The sequence below is a fragment of the Amblyomma americanum genome, chromosome 2, assembly GCF_052857255.1.
Source record: "Amblyomma americanum isolate KBUSLIRL-KWMA chromosome 2, ASM5285725v1, whole genome shotgun sequence".
NCBI lineage: Eukaryota > Metazoa > Arthropoda > Arachnida > Ixodida > Ixodidae > Amblyomma > Amblyomma americanum.
Window position 1 is genome coordinate 84,511,764 of NC_135498.1, and position 21,202 is coordinate 84,532,965.

At 42.8% G+C, this 21,202-nt stretch overlaps 1 protein-coding gene across 3 annotated transcripts in view; it reads right to left on the reverse strand.

Moving 5' to 3' along the window:
- Positions 1 to 1,727: 1,727 nt before the first annotated feature.
- Positions 1,728 to 21,202, reverse strand: part of LOC144121541 (uncharacterized) — a 163,041-nt gene continuing 143,566 nt past the window's right edge. For 2 of the 3 annotated variants that reach the window (XM_077654805.1, XM_077654806.1), the window contains exons 2-3: positions 2,648 to 2,720; positions 1,728 to 2,021 (exon numbers count right to left, since the gene is read on the reverse strand). In XM_077654805.1, coding sequence (XP_077510931.1) covers positions 1,858 to 2,021; positions 2,648 to 2,702 — 219 coding nt within the window. In that variant the 5' untranslated portion in view covers positions 2,703 to 2,720 and the 3' untranslated portion in view covers positions 1,728 to 1,857. Of the gene's footprint in view, positions 2,022 to 2,647; positions 2,721 to 3,377; positions 3,483 to 21,202 lie in introns of those variants that run through there. The other variant, XM_077654804.1, reaches the window with a different exon arrangement.

Below are 21,202 nucleotides of genomic sequence, written 5' to 3' on the forward strand. Positions count from 1 at the left end.
TTCGGTAAGCTTGCATAATTTGGCTTAAACGATATAGGCCGGAAATTTCCGAGGTCTATCGGCGGCTTTCCCGGCTTTGGTATGGGGATTACAATAGCCAATTTCCAGGTTTCTGGTACGACGCCTTCTTTTCCTTCTTTCCATACCTTGTTAATGGTGGCGAGGAGTTGAGGCAGTACAGCGGAACTTAAGTTCTTGTAAACCTCGTACGGAATAGAGCCCGGACCAGGCGCAGTCTTGCGACGGCCTCATCTATTGCTGCAAGAAACTCGCGCATTGAAAATAGGCTTGCAATTCTGTCGGTGCCGGCTGTATATGGGAGCTTATCGAGATATGCTGGAATGGCAGGCAAGGGGGCTCCTATGACGCTTGGAGGCAACATCATACTTGGGGAAAAACTTCCACGCAGCATCTCTGGCGAAATCATCCTGAGCTAAGTTAGCTGCAAAGCATGCTGTGGCCGCTGCGTCAGGCCGACGGGAACCATGTTCCATTGCACGAAAAGTTCGCCAGAGAGCAGTATTCGATGGCTTTGTCGAGAACTGCTCATACCAGTTTTTGCAGGCATAAAAAAACTGGGCGATCACGTTAACTACCAACCTGTTTAAATAAGTTCAATAGCCAATCTTCTTACAGTTACATTTGTGTTCTGGATTGCAATACGAGCGTTCTGTTCGGCTGGTAATAAGAGCTATATGCGTTTCTGGGATTTCAAGAACGCTACTTTCTTCGGCTCTGTGGCTTAAAAAATTTGAACGTCCACGCGCCCTCTTCGAAAAGGAAACTCTGCGAAGAGATTTCTATCACGAGGCGTCACTACAACCCACATATTCCAGAAGAATTTTCCCTGCCCGCATCGTGATACCCATCGGTACTCGCTGTAGTAGCCCATGCAACAGTAAGATCTCCAGAGGCGTGCACGACGGAGTGACTAGTATTGAATAAGTTTGCCCCGCGTAGCTCTGAGAGCGGGTGGTTTTCAACGAGGACGTGTGACGTTGAAAAGACTTTGGGTCATAGCGGCTAGGGAAATTGCGTTTTGAAAATTCTTAAAAGTTAAAAGTATGTTACTAACGCCCTAATAACAATTTAAACCGCGCTCAGGCAAGTAACAGCCGCAGCGAAGCGGTACCTTTTCTCCACATTGCATAAGTCAAAAGGCAACAAGAATCAATTTTAAGTGAAGCCCATCGCTCCGGACAGCAAGTGGACGTCGTGCCTTCAGGCGATTTATTGCCGCCGAAAGGAAACGTAGGCTTTGTGAAGCAGAGAGTGCATCCTGATGTGGCACTAGTTTTACAGTACCGCTAATCTCAGAAACTTGGGTGCGTCATAGCTTAGTGCAGAACTAAGACCACAAGTACATGTCACTGAACGGATGTTGCTGCCTGGTTGTTGCTTGAGTACTCAGGACATTACCCAAGGCAGCTGCCTTCTACTGAAATATTCCAGACAAATGCAACTATTTTGCTAACACGACCTCTGCTGTAGGTGGGCAAACTTAGTGCCGCAGATTTTTGTAAAACCCTATTTCCCATTTCTGCCTATTTCTTTCTTTCCCTATTCTATTTTCGCCGTCTGGGCAGTTGCAGGCCGAACACTGTTCTTCCCGCCTGCTTCTCCACACTTGCGCGCAAAAGGATTCCTCTGTGTCTCTTTTTAGCGTTTGATGGAGCAAATAATAAACACAATCCACCATTAAGAAACAAGAACGCACGCTTTGTACCTTTTTCACTCGTGTTTATTTCATTTGGTCTGTATTAACCGCTCTCCTCACAGCTCAAGTTGTGAGCATGAAGTGAAGACGGCTTAGAAGTGTTGTGCATATCTTTATAAAAAGAGATGTAAGGCAGTTCCTTAGGAGTCCTGGACGCTGTAATCAATGCGACCAGCGGACAGTGAATCCAAGAGAGCTCCGTTAATGCGTCCTTCGGCCTGTTGTGGACCTTCCTCCGCACGTTCGATTGCCACGGCTTCAGCCCTTGCTTCTGTAGCAACTTCAGCTTTGGTTACCATAGCCTCTGAAAAGCGTCCAAAAAAAGGTGGTAAACACATAGGTTGGTCCTTCAAGAGGTCAATTTTCATTGCGATATAGTTTCTGCGCAAAGTGGCCAGTTCAGTGTACCTTTTAATTGACTCCTTCTTGGAGACCCTTCTTCACGGACGAAAAAACTGATTCACTTACATTTTATTCGCAGTAAAATACCTCAGTGGCACAGCTGTGGTCCTCCTCTGTTTTTGGCTTCCCAGTGCTGCCGACGCGAAAAGGCAGATCTCAATGCGCTGTCCCATTGTCTCACCTCGGCATACGAGCCCCCTCGTAAATATCCTCTCACGGATAATTCATATCCGCTATATGGGCGCGCAACTGGAATGTTTGAGGGTATAATCGAATGATGTGCATTAGGTTGTGCTTCTCGATCTTTGTGAAAGTCTGCGCCTTATTTCTTAATGAATATATTACCACGGTTACACTATTTTTCTCTTCGTGTTCAACAAATATTTGTTAGCGGCTGCCTCAAAATATTCGTTCATCGATAATATCGGTGCACTTAACAAAAATCATCGACTTTTTAGAGCGTATGTAGTTTCAACGCCGTGCAAAGAGTGCTTCTAGAGGTAAACAAAATTTAGTTGTGCTGCTTACCTGTTATCAGAAAGCCAAAAATGGCCACCGCGATGAGAACAGCCTTGGAATTCATAGCGCCTGGGCGAAGTACCTGGGTATGACAGGAACGAATAGCGCTTTTTACGTGCTCATCTGCTTATTCATGAAGAACGGCTTTGTTAACTGCGCTAAGTGACATCTACTCTTTCCTGCAGACTGCATCAACACAATTTCAAGAGCGATTTTCAAGCAGAAATGATCCATAGGCGATTACGCGCTTTCACGCTGACTCTGCTGCAAAAAGTAGGAAAACACCAAACATAAAGAAATGATAATTTCACGTGTGTCCAATTTTACATCTCATATTGAGGGTTTCCGGTGGTTCTTGACAGAATGGAGGAATCTAACATGCATGAAATCATGTACGCATCAGCATTACGGTCTTATTGCTTTCCTAGAATATGGAAAAATTGCTACTGTCGGTTCATCCTGCTATGAATACCGCTCTGAAGGCGGAGACGTAGCATCTGCTTTGAAAGAACCCTATCTAGGCTCAGGTTTCTCTATTAAATCTCTCGCTGGGTTACATCACATTTATAAATCTTCTCCGTAGCAACAAAAAACATTCTCATTATTGTGGTGAATAATCGCCTGTAATCTGCAGTTCCATTGCCTTTCGCAGCACCGGCTCCAAGACTCGAATGCATAGGCTTTTACAATCATTTCTTCGAGCTAATAATAGCATAGAAGAAATCTCTCCTTATAGTACCTGGAAGTTACGTGCCTTCAAGAGTAGCACTGCAACCCAAACGGAGCTCGTAAAAACTAGAGAAGAAAAATTATGCTTTAAATGCGCCATTAATGGCACTCGATAAAGGTAATTCACACTGGTGGCCAACTTCAATGGTTCGTAAGCGATAACGGCATGTATTAATTTCTAATATCTTGAATTCTGAATCCTAAATCGGAATGCTGAATCCTGATGCTGAAGCAATACAAAGTGCCTCTAACTTATTAGAGTTCCTAAAACTAAACCAGTAGATTTGAAAAAGGGCGTGAATCTTAAGTAAAAACAAAGCTTTTTGAGCTGGTTTTTAATTTGGTCTAAAAATATGCTTGAAATAATATGTGAATCGAACACTGATTTTTGCGGCAGCGTGGATGTGGGCTCGTGAGACGATCAATTATATATGTTTCATAGTTACTCGCTATTATAGGAGCATGAAGGCCTTAACTGAAGAGAAACTCACCTTCCTCTTTAGAGTCTAATGGTCGAAGGGTGGAAAACTCTGGCCTTATATTTTCGACTCTAAGGGCACGTGCCGACCAGAAATTATTTTTTTTTCTTTCGGCATGAGATGTCCTCGTCTCAGCATCGCCATATAGAACTGCACGAAAATAAATCCTTCAAAAAAGTATGCTTACATCAACTGAAGGACAGAAAGAATGAAATAAGAATTGCTATCGGCGTCCTAAAGAATGGCATTCCAGGATTATCTTGACACGAGAAAAAGGCTTTTGTCCTCTACATATGCAGCATGAGTGGCACACTGGATAATGAGCCGGGGACGACATCATGGGAAATGTTGCCTTCCATTTACCGCGGAAGATAATACGCACTGTTGTAATGACATTCCAGTATAGGTCTCCTCTGGAAGGTCCGAGAACGCATTTCATGTTAGCGTAAAAGGAAGTCCTGCTGTTCGTCCTGGAATAGCGATAATTAAATTTTTTTTTATTACAGCCCTCACTTCTGAAAGGAAGCCCAAAGCACCTTTTTAAAGCTTTTTAAGCGAAAAAATTTTGATGTAGATTTATCAACGGTTCATTCTCCTGCCTTACGAAAATTTCTAAAAAATTGGGAACATATGGACTTTGAGAAATCTTCCTTATTTTTTAGCTCTATTTGTGTTTAATCACTCCTGTTGTGAACGGCCATCTGCTTTTCTTTCGGTTTTGTTGCATCTGTGCTTAGCCTTTGTCGCTCAAGGTGCTCTTAGCATGTCTTGCCGAAACTGAGAAAAAAGAGGCGTTTTCCAGATAATTTTTTTGTATAATTACACAGAGCTTACCGCAGCTGCCTTTGCTCATGCTGCATTCAGTACTCTAGCGAAAAGCACCGGTATACAGAGAGCTCAGCGTTGCGCCTACGGCATCATAAAAAAAGAACGTCTGGTGGTGCATTTTTTCGCGTTTCCAAAAATAGACACTAAGTTCTTGCACCAAACACAGGAGACAGTTCCAAATATTCCGTGCGGCTTACGAAAATTTTTTAAATTACGAAACACAAACACATACAGTGGAATGACTTCCGAATAATGTTAGCAGGGTTCGAAATCCAGGCTGCAAATATTCCTATCGCCAATCGTAAGATTTAGTTCTAGCACATGTCAACGGCCGCAATAAAAGGACTGTTTTCTATAGTTTACTCAAATATTTCACATTTCAATTGAAACTGCATGCCTGTCTTTTACTACTGCTTCATGTGTGTAAAATACTCAAGTGCTTCTTTAAATAGGTAAACTTTATATATTTCAGTCAGTCTGTGCTTTCTGTCACCTATACATTATTGTCTAAAAAATCGGTTTCTACTCAGTGAAAACTGATTTCGTTGTGTTGAAGGATGGTGACAATGCGCCATCTAAACAACAAAAAAATTTGTTGCCAGCAACTCTTTATTGCAAGAAATAAAATGCGCAAACTGTGCAGCTTCTACTGCCCCTAAAGCTGGAAAGCCGGAGTGCACACTTTTATAGAGCAATCTTCATAATAAAAAAAAGCTCCATACAAGCTAGGAAAAGATTTAAATACTGAGTTTTATTTTGATGCTCCTTTAGCCCTGTTTTTTATTTATTCCCCAAAAGCACTACTGTTTGCTCCCTATAAGAGCGGCACATTATGCGAGTTGGTCGTAATTTATGGCCGTTCAAACACAGTGCTAACAGAGGCTAAGCAGAGAACGAGAAGACACCCATCTCAACGCTGTTTCTGCCGTCTCTGGTAGCGGTGGTTTTAATTCACCACTATTTATAGCTGCGATGCATGATTTGATCGGTCTGCGCTCGGTCCTTCTGCGTTAAGAAAATAGAGAAAATCGCAGTAGGAAATAAGTTCCGCTTTTCGGATTCGAAGCAAAGAATTTCTATTGAGAAAGCAGAACGGAACCTCAATTCCATTATGGATTATGCAAAATAGGAAACTTCTTGGCGTGTCTTAAAGAGACTCTTTAAAAATGCCACTTTACCGAATAAAAGCATGAAATTCAGACGAATTATATGGTGTGAACCAGACCGGTGGCAGTGGTACAGTAGAAGTTAATAGTGAATATAACTTGGTCTACAAGGATAAGTTGATTATCGAATTTTGTGATACTAAGCAAAGCCTAATGTTTCAGTTGAACCAATGTACACCGAACGAGTACACCGACTCGGGTGTTTTGACAGTAAGAAAATTAGACCAATAATGGTAAGGTTTGCGCACTTCAAAATTAAACAACAGGTACTTGCTAATCCAAAGAAAATGAAAGGGACCAATTATAGCATTTCCAAGGAGTATTGGCAGAACACCCGCCTAGCTCGTAAAATCTTCGTCTAGTTCGCAAAAGAACAACATGAGAAAATCATCCCGCGGCACAAAAGGATGACCATAGGAATACCACATACACATTTGATCAGGATTCTCAACAGGGTGTACCTTGCACACCATAGCTATCCCCCAGTCACTCGCACCGCGCGGCTCTTAACTCTGTATCTTTATTACACTAACATAAGAAGCCTTGTTCCCAAACGCGATGCTCTCACCAGTCTCACTGATACCACTCAATGCAATGTCAATGTTCTAACTGAAATTTGGCTTAATGAACTAATAGTTTACAAAGAAGTGCAGGACATATTCCCGAACTTCAATATTTTTCGGCGCAATCGCGAAGGCAAACGAGGCGGCGGCGTGCTGATAGCCACCCACCGTATCCTTCAATGCTTCGGTTTAAAAATTGACCCACCTCTTGGAAAATTGTTCATCTGCTCAACCGCCTCTTTCCCGCCCATTTTAATCTGCAGTGTTTAACGTGCTCCAGGCAGCAACGCTTCGTTCGTTCCACTATACCATGACGCTATTACCAGTTTAACTTCGAAAGTTACGCATGTTACTGTCTTTATATCAGGCGATTTTAACTTGTCTGCGATAAACTGCTCTTGCCCTTCTGAGATCGCGTCAAATTCGACAGAATATCATTTTATGAGCACATGTCAAACCTTTGCTTTAAGCCAACTAGTCTCTTCCCCAACGCAAAAAGACAAAATGCACAATCATCTCGCAAACTTGATCTGATACTAGCGGTCCATTCAGAGAACCTGTTATCCATTTCATATCTTCCAGGACTGAGTGATCATTCTATAATCCTCGCCAAGTTTCTCACCTACGTACAAAAGAAAAAAAAATCAACTAGAATACTCACTTTATATGATAAAGGCGATTACAGCAGCATAAACCGTGAACTGGACAATTTCTGTGCTTGGTTCCTGACTGAGCAAAGTTCTACCGAGACTAACTGGCTTCTTTATAACAATAAAATGAATAACCTCATCCAACGGTAGATTCCTAAATTACTGTGAGTGAGCGCGTTTCTACCCCTCGGTTCAACAACACAATAAAACGCCTCAATAACAAGAAGAAATGGCTTTTTCGGGCTGCCAGAATAAATAATAGCCATAGTACGTGGAAGAAATATTACGAATACGAAAGGGTTTATAACGCCCAAGTTTTTAAATCTAAGCAAAAATTTTTAACACCACATTCCCCGGAATGTTGCGCACAAACCCTCGTCAATTTTGGAAATGCATTAATCCTTACACTAGCAACACAATAACACTTCGCGACGATGATTACACTGCAGTTGCTGAACAGGATGGTGCCGAAGTGCTTAACCAAATCTTTAATTCTGTATTTACTCGCGAACGAGACGGGGATCTACCCGATTTTCCATCCTTTGGTTTTCCTGTTATGACCAATATATCATTCGAGCAGCAAGGTATTCTTAAAATAATTGATTCTTTGAAAATAACCTCATCAACAGGCATTGATGGCATTAATGTTAAGGTACTAAAAACACAAAGCATGTACCAAGTGTCCTGCTCACTCATATTTTTCAGCAATCCCTTTCATCAGGCATTGTACCGCAGGACTGGAAAGTGGGTAAAGCCATTCTAGTACCAAAAAAAAGATCCTTCATCTTCTCGTCACAATTACCAACTGATATCCATTACTAGCGTTCCAAGAAAATAATGGAGCACATAATGTTCTCTCAGGTCATGAAATTTGTAGTCTCTCTTTTTTTCTTTCACGCGAACCAGCCCGCATTCATAAAGGGCCTTTCTTGAGATACTCAATTAGCTATATTTATTAATTACCTAAGTGCTAAACTTGATTTCAAAATTCTAGTGGACACCCTCTTTTTTGACTTCGAAAAAGCCTTTGACAAAGTTCCACACAATCGGCATTTTTTGAAACTCCCACATCTTAATCTGAATTCCCTTGTTCCTGCCTGGATTCGTAACTTTCTAACTAACCGGCAACAGTTTGTTTTTGCTAATAAATATTCGTCCTCCCGCTCCTCTGTTGTTTCTGGGGTACCCCATGGCACGGTCCTCGTGCCAGTTCTTTTTCTCATTTATATAAACGACCTACCAACTGACATACGCTCTAACATACGCCTGTTCACTGATGATTGTGTTGATTAGCGTCCTATACTCAATAACAATGATCACCAGCTCCTTCAATCTGACATGGAATGCATATTAGCTTGGTGTGATAAATGGCTGTCACTTAACATGAAAAAAACTGCTCTCCTTTCCTTCCACAAATGTCACACTACACCATCCTCAAAGTACTTTATTGCTAACTCAGAAATGACCACTGTAAAAACTTAAATTCTTAGGTCTTCATTTAACGAATGATCTTAGGTGGTCAAACCATATCACTCAAATCTCAAAAGAAGCTGATCGCGTCCTCGGGTATTTTCGGCGAACGTTACGTCCAGCGCCACCATCGTTGAAGTCACTAGCCTATCTAACATTTGTACGGCCTAAACTTGAGCATGCTTGCGCTATCTGGGACGCTAATCAAAATAATCTTTCTAATAAGCTACAAGCAATTCAAAACCGCGCCTCTAGATTCATCTTTTCTTCTTATTCTTATCATGAAAGTGCCACCAAACTAAAATGCAATACTCATCTCTCAAGTTTAACTAGTCGACGTCACAGCGCGATTGTGTCTGTATCAAAAGTTCTAATATTATGTTCCGCACGAGTCTGTTATCAACCCAGCCTACCGCGACTCAAGCCGCACGAACCATGAAAAGACCACCTATCCTCCGCCTGCCCGCACATCTGCTCATCTGTCCTAATTGTTTGTACGCACCGCGAAAGACTGGAATGAGTTAGCCGGCCACGTCGTGCTTCATTCTGATCCATCAATATTCAAGTCATGTGTTGAAGCAATATTATGCCCTGCTACTCACTCCCTCATGTAATACCCCTTCAATGGGGCCTTTGAGGTAGTAATAAAAAACACAATAAAGCAATAACAATGTGGCGGAGTGCATACGGTAAGTTCTCACAGAACATGAATAACAGTTTGCCAATTGACCTCAAGAGAAAAGTGAACGACAGCTATATCATAACGGTACACGTCTACGGAGCAGAAACGTGGAGTCTAACGAAAAGGATTGAGCTTAAAGACAACGCAGCGAGCTACGGAAAGGAAAATGGTCGCTGTAATGTTAGGAGACCGGAAGCGAGGAGAGTGGTATAGGAAACAAACGCGGGTTAATAACATCCTAGCAGACATCAAGAGGAATAATTAGGCTTGGGCAGGGCATACGATGCGATAAGCGCTGGTCTTTAAGCGGTTCCCAAGGGAAGGAAAACGTAACAGCGGGTGGCAAAAGATTTGGTGGGTGGATGAGATTAAGAATTGTGCAGGCATAGGATGGGCGCAGGGTTAATTGGAGAGGCATGGGAGAGGCATTTTCCCTTCAGTGGGAGTAGTCAGGCTGTTGATGATGATGATGATGATGATGATAAGGCACTTAATAAAACTCTATGCGGCTAGATGGTGCATGCTATTTTTATGGTGAATAATTACCGCAAACACTTTGCAATCCCCAAAGAAGACCGAAAGGTAAGAACACGCTCTAGTGCGTTTCTGTCTTCTTCATGGATTGTATACTGTTTACGCTCATTGTTCGCTAGTATCATGTGCTTGCACTATACTAGACAAGATCTGTGCTGTGATTTGAGATATAGCAAAGCAGTCTTTAATGTGCTTAACAATTTGCTAGGGCATTCCAATCTTGCTCTCTAAGAGGATGAACTCTTACTTTTTACAGAAACATATTTCCAGTGCGAAAAGGCGCAGTTATGTTTAAAATATGTAAGGCCATAGAGAAACAACCTTTTTCTAGAGAAAAGTGGAAATAGAAAAAATCGATTTACCGACCCTTGTCCGGGTCGCCGTATCAAATGGAAGACGCAGAGATTTTATTCGCTTCTGTGATCAGTGAAATCACCCGCTGAAAAGAAATGAATAATTCTTAAAATCTCGCGTTCTCATTTCGGCTGTTGTGATAGGTGGTGTTATCTATCGTAATTGCGCCTTCCATCGAATATCTCTATCACACAGTTTTATGTTCATTTCAAAGAGAAATGTGCATAGGAAAATGGAAAAATCTAATATAACAAACTATCAATAATGTTCTCATCATTATCCTGTTTTCTAACAGCGGCTCCTCTGCATCACTGTGCCAAATTAGCTTAACGCAGCTTTTATTCTTTATTAACCTTAGGAAAAGCAAAACAAAGCTTATGAGCCAAGGCCAGTTCTCAATTCTTTGACATCACGAGCAAATCGCTAGGTACCCCCAGTGTCGCTTCCGGGAGGCTAGACTACTACACAATGTCAGTAAGCGCAGACCCACTAAGCTGTCTGTGTAAATTATGGCAGTTAACCTTGAAAGCATTCACTCTCTTACAAACCCGATACTATGTTCCATGTGCCAATGAGCGGCCAAGGTTAACTGCTTGTGTGACAAAGCACAAAGGGAGGGCAATGGTAACGCTGACAAGGAGGCTCCCCACAAAATACAGCATACATTTACGACATGCATTTGTATTACCACTCGCTGCCGCCCTAATTTTCGAGAGCAATCTCTATGATAACACTGGAAGTCATTTTATTAGGCCTCAGATTATGGACGGACTTCAGGCAAAGATTCGAATGTGTACATTCCAAACGAGACCCCAATGACCGTAAGACATACGTTTTTTCTTTCCGGTTTTTCTCCAGCAGAAGTGCTGCAGATGTTCATTCAGGGACCGATGCAGTGTTTTGAACCTGACATCCTCCAGCCATGCGGCGTAGGGGAAAATCAGCATGATTTTATACGCAAGAGCTAGCGTTCATTTTGCCTACCATTGCAACGTGTATTTTGCTTGTAGCTGTAGGCCCTGCTAGACCCATCACCTGCCAATCCTGTAAGAGCTTATGTAAAGGCTGCACGCCCAGGCCGCTCATTGCTGCATTACAGTCGCACTGTTGAACAGAAAGCGGTTAAAGTTTACTCACAAATAGACCTTCATGATAGGGGTTCCTAAGGCGGCATGCCCACTGCTGGCAGCGGCAATATTTGTGCTTAGTCAAAATTTTGACAAAGCATGTGTATGCCATAGATGCCCTGTATCTAAACAGGTACTCTGTGAACATTTAAAGTGTACCTGCATTGCGTTTGCCCTAATTTTGAACTTCCCTCAGATTTTATAATGTCTTGTTTTTGACGCTCGTGGGACATCCTCGCGGACGCTAAATCTTTTGCGCGGGACCATCCTACAGTTAGCTGTAGTAGGTCCAGTTTATCTTGGCTGATGTCCTACGAACATCTGAACATCCATCTTCGAACATTAGGCAGATGTAGGTCGAAGTTTAGTGGTCCAATGGCTTGCTAGATGTGAAAATTGTCATTTTCTTTAAATATGGGGTAATGTTGGTGCTTTGGGCGTCGTTCTAGAGTGCTGAAAATGCCACATCGGAAGTAATTACAGTTTCACATGAGATATGTGCGGTATTTTTTTTCGCTGTAATTGAATGCGTTGTGTTGAGTTTGGGATAAATGGCCCAAAGGCAACTCAGGCTATCATACGCGAAAGTCAAGGTATAGGAAATTTGTTTCCCGCAGAAGTTTGAAATAGTAATTATCGGTTGCATGGCTGTGGAAAAAGTTGCTTTGTGTCACCTAGTGATGAAGGAAGAAATTTTATGAATGGCTAAGATTGAGAGATTTTAAGGAGATCGAAAAACCTCAGCCGGCTTCTTTGGCTTGGCGAGGATGTTGAGCCTCACAAAAAGTAAAACAAAAACCTCACCCTTCATACCAGGAATGAGAAAGTGGCGGAGGTGTATCAAAAGATGAAGGCGAAGTAATGGGTAAATATTTAAAATTTGTTGAGAAAACCTGTTTCTCTTAAAATGCTACACACAAAGGTTATGTGAACAATTGCTTCGTCTCCAAGACTAACATTGGTTATAAAGAAATATGCTCATTATAAAACTCAGTGAAAACATTTTTCTAAAATAAAGTGTGATGAACGGTTGTGTTCATCATGTGATGATATCCCCAATTTTCACAAAGGGGTTTGTCTGCATTTGTCAAGAGGAAGCTGTGTGTAAGGTTTTTCTGGCCTTTATAGAGACATGAAATAAATTCAGGGATATGCTCCTGGTGCAAACATAAATTCTAGTCACCTAAAAGTGACTTTATCAAGTGTAGTTTGTTGTTTAATTCCTTCCTTCAAGACAACTGCCATTTTTCTCAATTTACGGTGTCCGAAGTTCACGTAATCCTTAAAAGTTACGCTTGCGTTCCTTATCGGCTTGCCACTAGCTTGGGCACTGCACAAATCGGCTCAGTTTTTGTCTTTAATTCAGACATGACTTGGTAACCAGCAGCGTATTATGTTTTGTCTTTGAGCTATGGCGGTTGTTATGTTGCGTATGATGTCTTCAAGCAGCAGAGTGTTTGCATTTTTAAGAATTAAACGCCCTTAATTACATTTATCGAGTGTGTGTACGTAATGCAGTTAAAGAGGTTCTCGGTCGCTTTTTTTTCTGCAGCTACACTGACGGCGTAACGTTAGGCACTTAAGGTAGATGCGCATTGCGGGAGCCTTACAATTTCATAGAATTTCCTTGTACCACTGCACTTCCTACGTAAGCATCCGTTTTTGAAATGTCAGTATAAAACTCCGTGAAACCATTGTAGTTTTAATCAGGTGGAAAAAACTCCCTGTAATACATGTTGCTTTGGAGTTTGCTTTTTCTGGAACTGTGTAGGAGAGAAATCGCATATTATACTAAATTTGTACCATGCTGTGAGGGGATCTCGTCTCAGTGCAATGTTAGGTAATGTGTTCAGCAAGGTGAGATTCTGGCAAATCTTATCAAATCGCAAGAGCAATGGCCTGGTAGTTCGCGCTTTGGTGGAATAGAGTGTTCTAGATGGGCACTTTGTAACTATTTGGTGAAAGATAAGTTTCTGCAGTGAATGGATACTTCAAGTGCACCACCATGTGAGGATACTTTTGTCGGCAAGGGGTGGTTCGTTGGTTTCTCCAAGCAAACTGTCTATAGGTGACGTCCTGTATGCTCCTGAGGAAAGAAACAAAGTTGAAATAAGTACTGGATACATTCTCTTAAGGTAAGGTGGCCTCGCTGGCTCATAAACTTTACATCCATAATCTGAAGTACAGCGTGCTGCAAAGCAATAAAATTGTAAAGGGCATGCCCTATCGTAACCCAAGTGTTTTATTGACAGTTCTTTTATTACATTCAGTGATCGAGAACCCTTCTTTTTAGGGCGTTTTTGTGTGAAAAAAATGTGTTTTTTGAAAAAAGTTATTCTTAAAAATTTGTGCTCATCCTGGCAGTATGACCTCATTCAGATAAAAGGTAGGATTAATATGCAGTCCTCTTCTAAGCAAGAACAGAGCAGCTACGGACTTTTTGTGTGCAACTTCAATGTATATTTTCCTTGTCGCTGTAGGCCCTGCTAGACCCATCATCTGCTTAGCCTGCAGGGGCTCATGTATAGGCTATACATCGAGGCCGTTCAGTGCTGGATTACAGTCGTACTGTTCAACATAAAGCAGTTAAAGTTTACTCACAAAAAGACCCTTTTTCATTTTACTAAGGCTACATGCCAACAGATCGTAGTGGCGATATTTGTGCTTAGTCGGAATTTTGACAAAGCATGTACATGCCCTAGATGCATTTCATGACATAACAATGCACTACCGCCTAGGTTGACTTCTATATCCCCTAGCACTTCTTTCTCTACCAAAGCCCAAGAAATTGCGTGGAGGCAACTTCAAACGAACACATTCCCCAATCCCGCTATATACGCCCGCATATACTCTGCGGTCTACTCTTCCTGCTGTCAAGTATGTGGCCAACATGGTACCCTATCCCACATACTCTGGGCTTGCCCTCAGGACTCCCCTCCGCGAGGTTTGCAGCTATCGAATCCAGACCAGTGGGAGGCCGCATTGCTCAGTTCCGGCTCGGACACACAGATCCGGGTTGTGACAAGCGCCCTAGAAGTCGCCGAACTCCACGGGCTCATGGCCACTTGATGAGGCTATAAAATTACACCAACTGCTACTTTGGTCGATGAAAATAAAATTTATCTACCTCCTCCGAGCCCATGGCAACTACCGCTGATGCTAGTCCGGACGCAAGGGACGAAGCCGGATAATTTGAACGCACCGCGGTAGGACCTCAAGAGGCGGAGGATCGCATTGGCGTAACGTGCATTACCACACTTTGTGGCGGGGGCATGGGTTAGAGCTTGGAACCCTGCAATATACGGGCCTGAAAGCCGTCCCAACATTTATACAGCATTTCTCTACATATGTACGCCACCTTCTAAGTTATCAAATACTGTTCTTGATGCACCGTCACCGTCACTGTTATGGGACTGTCCGGCGGTTCAGATCAAATGAAATAGACACTACAGCAAACGGGACAAAGTGCCGGCTATTCTCATATTTAGTAGGCTAAGATTATTGTTGCGGATAAAGCTTAGTGGAAGCGGAGAGAGGATTCTTCAACGCGCGATAGGGTGAAGAAGTCAGCAGGGGCAGCAGCCTCTGGCTTGCGACTCCGCACTGTGCAAGTGGGTAATGGTAGAATACATCAATATGACAAATAAATATGAAATCGTACACTGATCTGTACGAGTGGTACCCACCTCCAGTAGTGACTGTAGCTGCTCGTTAATGACCATTATTCGTTACTTATTGGTTGCAAGCACGGGTTCAAGCGTTTCACGATCAGCACAGCTTTCTCGGCAAACGGTGTGCAAATTCCAACAACTACTAGGCGCAGATCCCCAATAAGGCATTTGGTCATGATTTTTATTTGCTAGTTACATAATTATCCTTCATTCGGAGACACAGGCGAAAGATGCTCAGATCTACGATTAAACGGCGGTAGTTAAAGGCGATTGTCTGGGGCTAACACGGTGTAGCTAAGCAGTGCTCTTTTGAGCGTGAACTTAATGGCTTTAGCACAGGATAGTGTCGTACTCGTTTATGTGTTGGCATTGTTGTGCCCGACCGAAGCGAAATCAGAACGCCGATACGCCGCAGAGGTGTCTTACCTTCTTTTTAAACGTCGCCCATGCGAAAGCTGCAGCTGACGGCTTGTCCAGAACAGATAATTCAGCCCGTACCTCCACACGCCTACATTTCATTTCTGCAGCGGTCAAAGTGCTCTGCCCTTTGCTTGCATGTCTTCTGCGGGGGCGGTGCTTCTTCGTGCTCACGTTTATGTTCTGCATTGCTACTTGAGGAATATCTCTCAATTTTATTCAGAAATAAGTTCAGCGTTTTCAACATTGAACGCTGCCTCGAAGTTCTCCCATGTTTCATTGCAGCTCGAGCGCTTTGGCAGCTAGAGCGCGGTTGTCACTCGTGGGTGTCAGGAGAAACAGGGACATACTGTACTTGTTGTGGCGGAGCGCTATCACTCTAGCATTTCTGGTAGAAGTCCAGGGTTCTTCGACATCCATTTGGAATATTGCAATAGTGTTACGTACACTAACAATATTGTAAACATACTGTACAATATTGTAAAAATATTGTACAATACTGTGACAAAAGAGCGCCATGGCGCTATTCGGTTGCAGATGCTTTTGCTTCATCAAAAATCACCGCTGTTATCAATAGTTCATTCTTGGGTTGCGTAACAAAATTTTTCATTTAAACCATACTGATGGCTCGCACCCAACATGTAGTCAATGCTGCCGTACGATAGCAGAAACTCTAAATCAGAAAAAATTCCAAGCGTACCAAGGCAAGATTTCCGGATCGATTTATTTTCATATTATAATCTTGCGCTATGTAAAAAAAAATTGTTCATGCAGTATTCTCCGTTTAAAACCTAAGTGTCCGTATTCATTCTGAAAACACACAGCCCGAAATGATGGATGGACAGTAGACGAAGACTCCATCCGTTATTTCGGTGCTGTGTCATTTCAGGATGAATCCGGTTTATCCGTCATCAATTTTTTATAAATATTACACTTTTATCTCTGCTCCACTTTCGTAAATATGCAAAGCGGTGCACACAATGAAAAACAGGGGATATGCATTGACTTTTGTCTGGCCGCTGTTCTTAGTGACCTGTACTGGCACACCTTGACAGGAGCCTCCAAGAGCAGCTTACCATCCACATGTGGTCAAAATGTTTAAATTTGTTGACGATTTTTTCTTCTGATTGAGTATACGCCATCGCGCTTAGAGCAGGTTGTATCCGGTTTTTTTAACTAAAGCACTAGAGTGTTCACAGCTGCTGTTTACTAACGAAATGCCAACTGACAACGAGATCCGCTATGTTGATATTCCGTTTTAAATTCCTAGACAGCCACGTGTGTTGGAGCTATTCAACTCGCGTTAGCCAACCTCTACTCCCCTACACACCTGCACATTCTAAACTGGAAAAACGAGGCATTATAATGAATGCTGGAAAACTCATGCCCCCCCCCCATCAGCCAAAATTTTCATGAACAACTCGCTATGCTGCATGAAGCGGGCTACTCGCCTTATATCTTTGTTTCTGTCGCTTAAAGCTTCCTGAAGAGGAAGCGCCAAGTAGATCAACTATCATCTCTGCCTTCAGAAAAATAGAAAGGCAAAATTGCCGTTATTCCTTACATTAATTGCCGGTCCCACAATCTCAAGAAATTTCGGACGAAGGCGAATGTTCTCGTAGTTTTTTCAGCCCTTGAAAAACTAAATGCGCTATGGAAAAATACTTTGCTTGCCGATAAACCTGCCAAAAACTTGTTGTGCACCATTAATCACAGGAAAAGATTGGCGAAACCTACTGAAGTCATTGTTTATGACATCCATCTTTCTTGTGGCAAGCGGTATGTTGGTCAGCCTGGTAGTTGCTTGAATGAGAGGCTTCATGAACACAAAAGAACATGAAACCTTTTATTGGCAGTAAGCTGGCTTTTTACTCTAAGCAGTGTGGTTGTGTGCCATTATTGCATAAGTATTCGATCATGGCCAGACACCGGGATCAGATAACACGTTAAAAAATTGAAGCACCGCGTATCGCTGCCTTGGAAGATAAATGTGTCAGCAAACCGTCTATCTCTCTGTCCAAAAGAGAGCACCTTCTTTAAATGTCGCTGAGTCACTCTCTTCAGTACGCCTTCATTCACCTGATTTTCTTTATTTTTTTGCGGGCGCATGCGCCTGTTTGTCCTCAGGGGTCACGTTCGTCTTGGTTGCCGATGTTTCTGTCTGTCGGAAGTTAGCGCCTTTGTTGTGTGCGTCTTTCTAATAATAATAATTGGTTTTTGGGGGAATGGAAATGGCGCAGTATCTGTGTCATATATCTTTGGACACCTGAGCCGCACCGTAAAGGAAGGGTAAAGGAGGGAGTGAAAGAAGAAAGGAAGACAGAGGTGCCGTAGTGGAGGGCTCCAGAATAATTTCGACCACCTGGGGATCTTTAACCTGCACTTACAGCGCACAGCACACGGGGGCCTTAGCGTTTTTCCTCCATCAAAACGCAGCCGCCGCGGTCGGGTTCGAACCCGGGAACTTCGGATCAGTAGTCGAGCGCCCTAACCACTGAGCTACCGCGGCGTGTGCGTCTTCCTTATTCCTTGTCCCGTTTTGGGCTACGCTAACCTATCATGGTTCATGCTACTCATGGCAAAGGCATAATAGCCTCCACTAAGGTGCTCTTGATGGATATCAAAGATTTATTTTTCCCGTTTCTGTGACGCATATTTTAAAGCCGTCAAAATTCACATTAATGATTAGGATGTAGTTAGATTTTTTTCTTTGTCACATCATAACTGCCGGTATGTGAATCAAATAATTCCTCGAATTTCTAGAGTCTGCTGTGCGAGGATTTCTTTTCTCGCTTGCCGTCTTTGTATCTCGTTCGCATTGCCAAATAAACGGCTCTTGCGTCGCTTCTTCTCTAACATATTAGGGGGTGTGGTGTTCTTTACGCGTCTTGCGCGGAATTCTACTGTGTTTGGTGGCTCAAGAATTCCAGACTTATCAATTAAACGGATAATCGGACATAAGTCCTAAATACGTTCACGTATCCCGGTGATGTTTTGAAGATCATAATTATTATGTTCTCTCAACGCTGTATTGTACTCTTATCAGCGTGACAAAGCGGTGTGAAAGAACTAACAGAAATATCGATGGCTATCACAATGGACAGTTTTCGTTTACCGCTTGATTATCCTGTCACTTAGACACCAGCATGTGCTAAACATGCAGCACGCATGCAATCAAGGTGAATTTTGTATAGAACTTATATACAGGCAGTTAGGAATGTTTCAATACAACCATACAGAAATAATTCAAAATCAGGATTCGAACCATACTCTAAAGAGTCATCATAAAGAGAGGAGAAATCCACAAGTGGGAAAGAATAAGCTTATGAGCATACGAAGTAAACCGCTTTCAATGACTCTGGGTGATTGCTGGCATCACTTATATTGACCTCAATATTGATGTTGGCATTCGAGATTTCGCATTCTTGAAGTTAGCTAAAATTGAGCTCGCAGTTCAAAAATTGGCATCTTCGTTCGTGTCGTCTCCTGAAAAGGAAATTCAATCCGCTCCTTGCGCATCAATGGAATCCCGTTACATCATGTTTCACATGGTTTTTGCGGTAGTGAACCATGTGCCACATCCCGTGCTATAGTTAAAGTTCGCTCTGGTGAATGGTCTCAGGGCTGAGCTACACAAAATATGAGGTCTGATGGCGGAAGCCCTAAATGCCTGCGACATGCAGATGTCGTGAGTGCTGAACCCAGCTGAGGATTGCGATTGACTTTTGTATTTTATCTTCTGTAATCTTCAGCTACAATGTATTTTATGGTTTAATTCAAAGCGACCAACACAACATATATTATAAGAGGTTGTTGTGACTCAACTTGGCAGAGCGAGGTTTTACGGAGCGAAAGCTTGATTAAGCATGTTTAGTCATTGTTGGACGCCGATGTGCTTTTCAGCTTCAGATACTCTTGTTGCCTTTGCCGCTCCTTCTACGGACGCACCTCCGGTTCTTCGTCGGTTTCCTCAACTCGACGAGCCCGCTTTTGCGACTTACCTTTAGCCTACGCGGCTTCGTGACGCTCTCTGTAGTAGGGATCGCTAGAAGCAGCCCGGCGCCTCCAATGCTGAGGCGAAGAACTCCACCCGGTGAACTGTCCTGGATCCATGTCTCTGCGGTGTCTATGCAGCGAGCGCTGGCATTTACTAAGAGCGAATCACGTGGTTAGTCACGTCACGTGACACAACTGGCGAGAGCGAGTGGTCGGAGTGGCGGTCGGCGCAGCGTCGGAACGAGCGGTAGCAGTTGCGACAAGTCACATAGTATGTCGTCACATCCGATCCTGCTGCGAGTTTCCATCTAGAGGCGAAATCCAAACGTCATTTGACATTCAGCTTTGCATGCGAACAGTGGAGCTTTGCCCCAAACTATTTTCTTTTCAGTTTTTGGCTTCCATCGCACACCAGGCACTTCAGGGAAGACTGTCACTAATTTTTCAAAGAGGCTTCTTGAGACACCAGGACGGCTACTGTGGCTGAGTATGGCTGTTTTAGGCGTAAGTAAGATAACAGGTGAATAAAGAGTTAAGGATTCTACAGAAACCCGTCTGGAGAGGAAGATCTGCATCTGAAGAGACAAGCACTCGTCAAGGTGTATCATGAAGAAAAACGCAAAAACATTGACGTTTCGGCCGTCGAACGGGTGCCTTGTTCACAGTAAGAAAGAATTAAATGAGCCGTTGCTTATGAAAGGAGGACATGGCGCACAGGGCGTCTGTACAGTACTGAACAAAAACATAAGACATATGCATTTTTTTGCGTAAATTCAAAGAATAACAGATTTCAAAGAGGTCTGTTAGTTTTTTCTTGGTATAATATGATGCAATGAAGCCTTTTCTTTCGTCTGGAATGGTTGAGGCCGTAACTTTTTTCCTGCAGTTCGTTTTACATTTTTGTGCTGTCAGTGACTCTTGAGATTGCGTTCATTTTCCATCTATTCTAAGTTATTACTAACGTTCTTAATTTTATGGTGAGGTTTTTTGTGGTTACATGCATAACTGCAAATTTTTATAGGCAGTGGGTGCAGGGTGTTGACTAAAACGTCTTTAAGTTTGCTCAAATGGCAGTGATGCCCAGCCGCAACTACGGGATGAAACACCGCCAGCTTTAATTGCATTTCAGAATAGCATGGTTAACGCCTTCACACGTTTTGAAGAGATATAAGTTCAGAGGTGGTTTGGTCTTTCAACACTCGCAGGAGTCAAGGCAGAACTACGAACCATGTTGTCGTGAAAGACTGCTCGTGCGTGCATAAAAACTCTGTTATCCACTTTTCTGAAGAGTTGGCCTTGTTTTACAGCCTCTTGAGGAACTACATGGATGGCGACGTGTCATCTGCAATGTGATGATCTAAACGACAGGAGCCCAGCTCAAGCTGCGCACCCCTGTGAAAACATTTCGGCTTCCAGGTTGATTCAGATTAAGGAACGCTTTGTATTGATACGTCACGAATAAAAAAGAGTGATCTCATTAGAGAAATTGTTGTTCCGTCGGGTGGGAAAGAGGGGATTCGTTGTGCGCGTAGACCTAATTGGATTTTTTATTTACCTGCTTTTTAACTTCCGACGTTAAACCACGTGGTTGGGAACGTTACGATACGTGGCTGATACTCCGTTCGTGGAGTTATTCTCTTTGACTGAATTCAAAGTACCGTGAGCGAAGAGATTGATCAAAGCATTCCTGAAGAAGGTGTGCTTCTGATGTGTTTTAACAGAATTACATCTCGAACCACTCTCCTGCGCTTGCGAATAATTGGAGGAAGGAGAGGAAGGTTGGCCTTATGGAGTCGCCTAGCCGTCCTACTGAGATTATTTCAGTTGAATACATGTAGATAAGCATTGTGCATTGTCTGAGGGTAAGAAAAACAGGCAGCGCGTAGCGGATAGTCAGG